The sequence below is a fragment of the Vombatus ursinus genome, unplaced genomic scaffold (genome assembly GCF_900497805.2).
Source record: "Vombatus ursinus unplaced genomic scaffold, bare-nosed wombat genome assembly UNPS02014880.1, whole genome shotgun sequence".
Lineage (NCBI taxonomy): Eukaryota > Metazoa > Chordata > Mammalia > Diprotodontia > Vombatidae > Vombatus > Vombatus ursinus.
The window spans coordinates 1,011,649-1,020,403 of record NW_020954658.1 but is presented as its reverse complement, the minus strand read 5'-3'; the positions used below and the strand labels follow the sequence as shown (position 1 = coordinate 1,020,403).

At 37.5% G+C, this 8,755-nt stretch overlaps 1 protein-coding gene and 1 pseudogene across 1 annotated transcript; both read left to right on the top strand.

Moving 5' to 3' along the window:
* The first annotated feature begins 1,207 nt into the window (after positions 1-1,207).
* On the top strand, positions 1,208-2,167 carry LOC114028403 (olfactory receptor 4K2). Its single transcript, XM_027842643.1, has one exon. The coding sequence runs from the start codon at positions 1,211-1,213 to the stop codon at positions 2,165-2,167; it is 957 nt and encodes a 318-aa protein (XP_027698444.1). The 5' UTR covers positions 1,208-1,210.
* Positions 2,168-7,369: 5,202 nt separating this feature from the next.
* On the top strand, positions 7,370-7,922 carry LOC114028413 (annotated as a pseudogene).
* Positions 7,923-8,755: the final 833 nt, after the last annotated feature.

Sequence of the window (8,755 nt, the reverse complement as noted above, 5' to 3'; positions counted from 1 at the left end):
AGTTAGGGGATAGGGAGAAAAATGGCACACTCCTGTCATAGTTGGTGTTATTGCCTGATGCTTAAGGTGTCTTGTGAGGTCACTGCTATGACAGTGGGCTATTATTGTGGAGATACTATAGGCTCTTTTTGCCTCCTCCCCTCCCCTTCCTATCTGTTTTCACTCCAAGTTTTGGGTCAGCTGTGGCTCCTCTCCAGTAGTACGTTTCATCTGTCTAACCTAGGGGACTGAAAATGATTGCAGTGCCTCTAGTGAATGACTGGACCAGACATCTTTCTAGGACTCCTCCCCCCTCTCTCTTGACTTTATCCTTGGGGTGTATATGGCAGTAGTGGTTCACTCTCCACTATTTACTTCTCTCTAGTCAAGTTTCCTAGGTTATATTCAGTGGCTGCAGTAGTAACTGAAGCAACTGCAGGTTCTCGGCTCCCTCTTCAACCTTATTTACACCTAATCCTGAGAAGAAGAGTTTCAGATAGCATCTAACTGATCATTCATTCATAGCACAAAGCAGAAGGAGCTGGCTGTAGCAGGCTTTGCTTCTCCTGAAGCATTCTACTGAAGCTGCACATGGTGGTGACAGCCACTCCAATATGCCAATAGGCATGACTAAATCCTTCTTTCATAATTTTTCTTCCCTTCTATTCCCTTCCCTTCCCTCTTCCTCCTTGCCTCTCACTGTCCTTATCCTCCCATATCCCATGACTATTTTGGTATTTCTTTGGGATCTTATTTGCTTTTCCCTGGTACTTATTTTCTGAAGGAGTCACCAGAAATTCACAAACAGCAAAGGCGCACTGCAACAATGAGATGTTGTGCTTTAGTTTCACCAATATGGAATATGTTTTACATTATTTTTAATTAGGCACAAATGAATAGACATAAATGCCATTTTAAAACAAAAATACTAATCATCAAGCAGGAAAATGTTTGCATTTTTCTTCACTAACTTTAGACAACATCTGGCAATGTGATGACTTTCTTCTGGGATGTGAGAGTGCTTAAGTTCTTGTGACAGTAAAGCTAATAAATTATGAAGAATAAAATCCTAAACATGAGGTTACCGCTCCCAGGACAAAATTATTTATTTATCTCTGGTTCCTTTTCTATGAAGAACAAAATCTTAAATATGAGATTATAATTCCCATGGCAACATTACTTATTTGTCTCTGGTTTCTTTTCTACAGTCCTTTGCCTGTGCCCCAAGACAATGGATACAGGCAATAAATCTACTGTATCTGAATTTGTGTTGTTGGGACTCTCCAGTTCCTGGGACCTCCAGATGTTCTTCTTCATGGTGTTTTCTTTGTTTTATGTGGCAACAATGGTGGGCAACTGCCTCATAGTCATCACAGTCATCACTGATTCCCACCTTCATTCTCCCATGTATTTTTTGCTCACCAACCTCTCCGTCATTGATATGTCTCTAGCTTCCTTTGCTACCCCAAAGATGATAACAGACTATCTCACTGGACATAAAACTATCTCATTTGATGGTTGCATCTCCCAGATTTTTTTCTTGCATCTCTTTACTGGCACTGAGATTATCTTACTGATGGCCATGTCCTTTGATAGATATATTGCCATATGCAAACCCCTCCGATATGCAACCATTATAAGTCCCCGAGCATGCATTACGCTTGTAGTGACTTCTTGGGTCGTGGGTATCATGCATTCAATGAGCCAGGTGATATTTGCTCTTCACTTGCCTTTCTGTGGCCCCAATGAGGTAGATAGCTTTTTCTGTGACCTTCCTGTGGTATTCCAGTTAGCCTGTGTAGATACTTATGTGCTAGGACTTTTCATGATCTCCACAAGTGGCATCATTGCTCTGTCCTGCTTTATCCTCTTATTTAACTCCTATGTTATTGTTCTAGTAACTATCAAACACCATTTCTCTGGGGGCTCCTCCAAAGCACTTTCCACCTGCACTGCCCATTTCATTGTTGTCTTCATGTTCTTTGGGCCATGTATCTTCATCTACATGTGGCCGTTAAGCAGTTTCCTGGTGGACAAGGTCCTCTCTGTGTTTTATACTATCTTCACCCCCATCCTGAATCCAATAATCTACACACTAAGAAACCAGGAGGTGAAGACAGCAATGAGAAAACTGAAAAACAGATATCTGAATTCTGACAAGATAGCACAGTCACCTCATTACTCCTAAATAGTTAAGATGAAGCCATTTCTGGACACCCTAACTGATCGTACTCTTGTATTTTTTGTGTTGTTGTTGTTCAAATGATAATCGCCAAATCACTTGTGAGAAAATACTGTAATTGTTTTTAAACTTCTGCTCAAAATAAGAGTGTTTTTTTTTTAAGGCAATTTGGGTTGAGTGATTTGCCCAGAGTCGCACAGCTAGTAAGTGTCAAGTATTTGGTCTGAGGCTGGATTTGAACTCAGGTCCTCCTGACTTCAGGGCTGGTGCTCTATCCACTGTGCCACCTACCTGCCCCAAGGATGTTTTTTTAAAGTTCTAAAGAGAACTCTTTTGGCCTCTTTAGTGGGAAAAGCAGTTTTGTGGAGAAGCAAAGAGAACATACACTATGTGTTTGCACTGCTTGCCTCAGCAAAGTTATTGAATATTGATTAGATATTGATTACAAAGGGGAGGTAAGGAAAAAGAGGGAGAAAAGTAGGACCCTAGCCTGGCTATACAAAACTAGTAACTTATTCAGCTTTTATATCAACAAACATTTATTAAATGCCTACTACATGCCAGACACTATATCTTGCACTGGGGATACAAAGATAGAAAAACCCCAGAAGGTAGAGAAAATTAGAGTTGTAGCCCCAGGACATATATGCTGTTGAGAAAGTGGGGCACAATGGTATAGGAACCAGGTATCCAGTGGGGTTAGTTGGACTTCAGGGAATTAGCTTTTGGGGGAAAAGGAGCTGCTCTTCTTTCCCACTGGTGCCATAACAGACCTGATATCAGTCAGTTAACAAACATTTATTAAGCACCTGCTATGTGCCAGGTACTGATGCTATTTTACGTTCACTTAGCCCATATATTCTTTCATTCCCTAAGGTGGGATCATATTTTCTCAATTTTATTTCCATACCTATATGGCTTCTCTGGGCATTTGTATTTATTCTTTTGTGACAGATCCTTTTGTCTTTTTTTTTTAATATTGATTGACTGCAAAAGACTACTATTACTGTTTATTTTAAATTGCTTTCATAAGTATGAAATGGGAGATCTTAGTGTAAAATGTCTTGGTTTAGCCATCTACCTAGGTTGTCCCTGGTCCCAATCCTTCCTTATTCCTGTCAAAAAAATGTCTCTGATTCTTCAGGTAACAACAGCCACTTCAGAAAGTGAGTAGATACATGTGTTATGGGAAAGGCTATGAGAAAAAATAAAGAGAAAACAGAAGATGGGAGCACACTGTTTTTACCAACTCCATGTTCTATCAGGTCTCAGAAAGAACTGTGAATATAGTCACAATAGCTGAATTGGAATCCAGCCTCTGATAGTTTCTAGTCATGTATATTATTAAGCCTATTTCTTATATTTAAAATGGGTAAATACTATCTGTCCTGCCTATTTCAAAATATTATTGGTGATTACAAAAAAGATCAAATGAGGTACGAAAAAGGTTTAATAAATTATAAACCATGATAGGAATAGAAGTTATTATTAATTTGTGTTTTGGTTTTTTTTGTTTTCCTGCTCTGATTATTCATGAAAGAAGAAACAGAAAGTCAAATGTCCTAGGAGGGCCTGGGTAGAGTGAGAAGGAAACATCTTGAAAGAACTCAGAAGTTTGTTAACACATTCTTTGTGATTAGAACACAGAGATGAGGCTTGTGAGGCCTATTTCTGATAAGGCTGAGTGGCTAAAGTGATTTGAAAGCTCTCCAAACAAATGACTATTAATAATAATGGTATATTAATGGTGGAAAATATCTTATAAAATGGCAAACTAAATCCCTTTATTTTATAGGCCAAAGAAACTGAGGCCTAGAGTAGTTAAGTGGTGTATTAATAAGGAACTAAACCACAATTTGAAACCTGTTCTTTTACTCTAAATCAAAGGTTTTTTTCCAGCTACTCCATATTGTCCCTTGGGAAGGTAACCCAATATTAAACCAGTATTTAATAAAGAGCTATAACAAGGAATGAATTAAGTTAATGGAAAATAGGACTTAATTTTTACCTTGAATTTATTTTTTATATTTAATTTTAATTAGTATTTTCTAGTGTCAATTTTATAAATGTATATTTAGTATGGAGTTAAATAGTCATTATGTTAGTTTAATAGGTTTTTATTTATTATTACAAAAACAGATTTACAGGTGGAATATTGTGGTGTTTTTTTTAAATTCTGTGACCTCAGTTATTCATGCCTGACATGATGAGCCTAAGATACCTAGATTACCACTGCACCTGGTGACTTTTGCCAGATTATTAACATTAAATACAAAATTTCAGATGGGAATTATTAGTTTTGGTGAGGGACAGATAGCATAACATTGATACTTGCTGGATAGAGATATAAGGTTATTTCCTAAATGACAGAATGAAGAAATGATACTTTTGCTTGTTTATTTGTTTGTTAAGGTCAAATGTGTCGTGATTGATGGTCCAAAATGTACCCGAAGAAAAGCAGGTCTGGTGCAAGTACAGAATTCCACAGCATTTGCTGCAATTTCTAGGAGGCTGTTGTCTCCTGAGTGTGATGCTGCTATTGGGGCAACAAGGAGCTGTCCAGATGAAGCTCATTTAAGGGAAGTTGGAAGGCAGTTTGCTGTTCACCCAGGCATAAAAACCAACATATGCCTGTTTGGTGCTGAGTATGGCAAATTGTCTCAGATTTTCTGTTAAATGCACACTTTTTCCATTCTTCTAGATCTTCCAATGACCTCTTATCATGTTTGTTTACTTATCTTTTACATTTTGTGCTATTCTGCTACCAACAAAGCTTCTGATCCAGATCCTACTTCCCTTTTCTGGTTCCATCGGCTATTTGGTAATTCATACCTATAGTAATTGGCCCCTGGCCCTGAACTGCCAAATTGTCTCTTTTGGACACTCTCTGAGAAGGACCTTTTGACCACAGACCTCCAGTACTCCCCAGATAAAGAAACCACATTCTTCATCATTGGAAATTTCTAGTTTCAGCCCATGACTCCTCCATCTCTCTCCAAGCCCAGGGGCGGGATTAAGGTAGCATTACACTCTAAATCCAAGTTAATAGTTATGCTTTGGAGCCATTCAGTAGATGTAGACAAACAAGCTACTCAATTTCATTCATTGCCAGTGACCAATAAAAGTTAATACCTTGATTTTGTTCTTAAGCCAAATGGTTATGGCAAGGAGACGACTACATTTCAATAACTGCTGTAAAATGTGTTTCAGAAAGGGAATAATTGCTCATTTCAACAGTGTTGTATATTTTGCTTGAAAAGTAATTTAAATTTAAAGCACATCACTGCTAGAGCCAACTTGGTATTCTTTCATTCAGCCACAGGATTGTCTAAAAAAAAAAAAAAAGACTCTAAACTTTGTGTTTGGATATGATGATCTGAAGCCAATAGAATCATCTGTTGCAAAGAAGAGGAGCCAGAAACTATGGTAGTAATTAGGATGAAATTTAAGCATTTGATAAAATTGCAGTGATATAGATATAGATAAAGATATAGTTAGATTCCATGTAAGAGAAGTTGGGGTTCAAATTTTGACTCTGCTGCTCATTATTATACATAACTTTGAATAAGTTCATAATTTCTTTGGGTAGTATTTAAACTTTTCTTCTTAACTTCTTTGTTTAACTTAACATTTAATGTCTCTCAGCCTCTAGTTCCTAATTTATAAAATGAAGAGACTAGACTAAATGCTTTCTAATTTTCCTTCTAGCTTTAAATTCTTATTCCTATTTCTGAAATAAGGTGAAAAAAATGAATAAATAGTTTGGATAGTCAATCTCATGCCTTTTTGTAAGGTTGAGATTAATTTTTTAACTTAGTTTTGTCTTTTGCTGTCTGGGTAAATATGTTAAGAATTAAGTAACTAGTATGTGTTTTTAAACTTTTAAATTATTACTGTCTTAGTTACTGTTTCCAAGAGAAATTTTGTATCTAGCTAAGAAACATTTTTGAAGGTCACCTGATTTCTGTTGTTATGGCTCTGGTTATATCTGGTTATAATCTTATTTGAGGCTAGGAATATTTTCCCATAAAGACCTATTCTGTACCTACTTAGGGAGGGAAAAAGCCTATTGTAAAGGAAGAATTTTCATGTTATTTGAGGAGAGAATTGTCAACACCTATCTTCCTTTAAATTTGGCACAACCCTACCTGAGCAGCAACACTGTATTCTATGCTAAACTGCCAAATATCATATCCTCAAGGATTATATCTTCAATAACTGCTCTAAAATGTGTTTCAGAAAGGGAATAATTGCTCATTTCAACAGTGTTGTATATTTTGCTCGAAAAGTAATTTAAATTTAAAGCACATCACTGCTAGAGCCAACTTGGTATTCTTTCTTTCATTCAGCCACAGGATCGTCTAAAAAAAAGTTCATCTCCCCATATCCCAAGCAGACACACACGTAGAACCCCTTGTTGTGAAAATAAAATACAAATAGCCTTACGTCTTTTTAAAATATGTTTTATGGTTGCCTAACCCTCATCCTTTCCAAATCTGTCTACAAATGAAGATAACCTTACATGTTAACAGCATTCTATTAATTTTCTACTTTTGAAACGGAAATTTCAATGCTTGCAAACAAAGAGAATGTGGTGTCATGCAATGATCTGTGAACTTGAGTTTAAATATCTTTGCACATTATGCAACCTACTATTTGCATGACCTTTGGCAAGTCACATAAACACTCTGGACCAGTTTACTAATCTGTAAAATGCAGGCATTGGGCTTCTAACATCCCTTCTAGCTCTAGACCTATGGTTCCATGATCCTATAAGCCTAAGCATTTATAGAATGTAGGCCAGTATCTTTTTATACTTCTCTTGATTCTTGCATGTGAAAGTCAAATTTTCTACTCAGCACTGGTCTTTTCATCAGGAATACTTGAAAGTTCTCTATTTCATTGAATGCCCACTTTTCCTCTGAAGGATTATACTCAGTTTTGCTGGGGAGATGATTCTTGGTTTTACTGCTAGCTCCTTGGCCCTCCAGAATATCATATTCCATGCCCTTGATTCTTTAATGTAGAAGCTGGTATATCTTCTATTATCCTGATTGTGGCTCCATGATATTTGAATTGTTTCTTTCTGGCTACTTACATATTTTGTCCTTGACTTGGGCACTTTGGAATTTGTATATAATATTCCTGGGAGTTTTCATTTTGGGATCTTTTTCAAAAGGTGATCAGTAGCTCTTCCGGTTCTCCACCATGGCTCAAGAACAGGGTGAAAAGGAAAACCCCATGCGGGAACTGCCTACCTGTAAGCCCTGCCTCAACATCTGTGTTGGGGAGAGTGGGGACCGACTGACCCCAGCAGCCAAAGTGTTGGAGCAGCTCACAGGCCAAACTCCAGTGTTCTCCAATGCTCGCTATACTGTCAGGTCTTTTGGAATCAGAAGGAAGGAGAAGATCGCCCTTTACTGTACAGTCCATGGGGCCTAAGCTGAAGAGATTCTGGAGAAGGGACTGAAGGTGCAAGAATATGAGTTAAGGAAAAATAACTTCTCAGACGCTGGCAACTTTGGCTTTGGAATCCAAAAGCGTGTCGATCTGGGGATTAAATACGACCCGAGCATCGGCGTCTACGACTTGGACTTCTATGTGGTGCTGGGCAGGCCCGGGTTCAGCATTGCAGACAAGAAGCTTAGGACAGGCTGCATGGGGGCCAAACACAGAATTGGCAAAGAGGAAGCCATGCGCTGGTTCCAGCAGAAGTACGATGGCATCATCCTCCCTGGCAAATAAAGTCCTGTTTTCTTTTAAAAGGTCAATAAAATGATCACTGAAATTAAAAAAAAAAGGTGATCAGTAAATTCTTTCAATTTCTAATTTGCCCTCTGATTCTAGGATACCAGGACAGTCTAGCAATTTCAAAAGACTCATGATGGAAAATCCTATCCACATCTAGAGAAAGAACTATGGAGTCTGGGCTCTTTTTTTGATAATGCCTTTTAGATAGTCCAATAATTTTTAAATTCTCTCTCTTGGATCTATTTTCCAGGTCAGTTGCTTTTCCAATGAGATATTTCACATTTTCTTCTATGTTTTCATTCTTTTGGATTTCTTTTTACAATGCCTTGATTTCTTATAAAATCACTAGCTTCTAATTGCTTCATTATAATTTTTAAGGATGTATTTTCTTCAGTAAACTTTTGGAGTTCCTTTTCCATTTGACCAATTTTGCTTGTTAGGGCATTCTTCTCCTCATTGGCTTTTAGGACCTCTTTTGCCATTTGGATTAGGCTATTTTTTAAGGTGTTATTTTCTTCACTATTTTTTGGGGTCTCCTTTAGCATCACTATCAGTTTTTCCTCTACTTCTCTTACTTGCTTCTCAAAATCCTTTTTGAGCTCTTCTATGGCCTGGGACCAACTAATATTTTTCTTGGAGGCTTTGGATGTAAGAGCTTTTACTTTGTTGTCTTCTTCTGGCTGTATGTTTTGATCTTCTTTGTCACCAAAGTGAGATAATATAGTCTGATTCTTTTTGCTGTGCTTGCTTATGATCTCAGCCAATTACTTGAGTCATAAACTGTTAAGGTAGATGTCTGTTTCCAGTGTGGAGAATGTAATGTCCCAAGCTTCAGGGATTTTG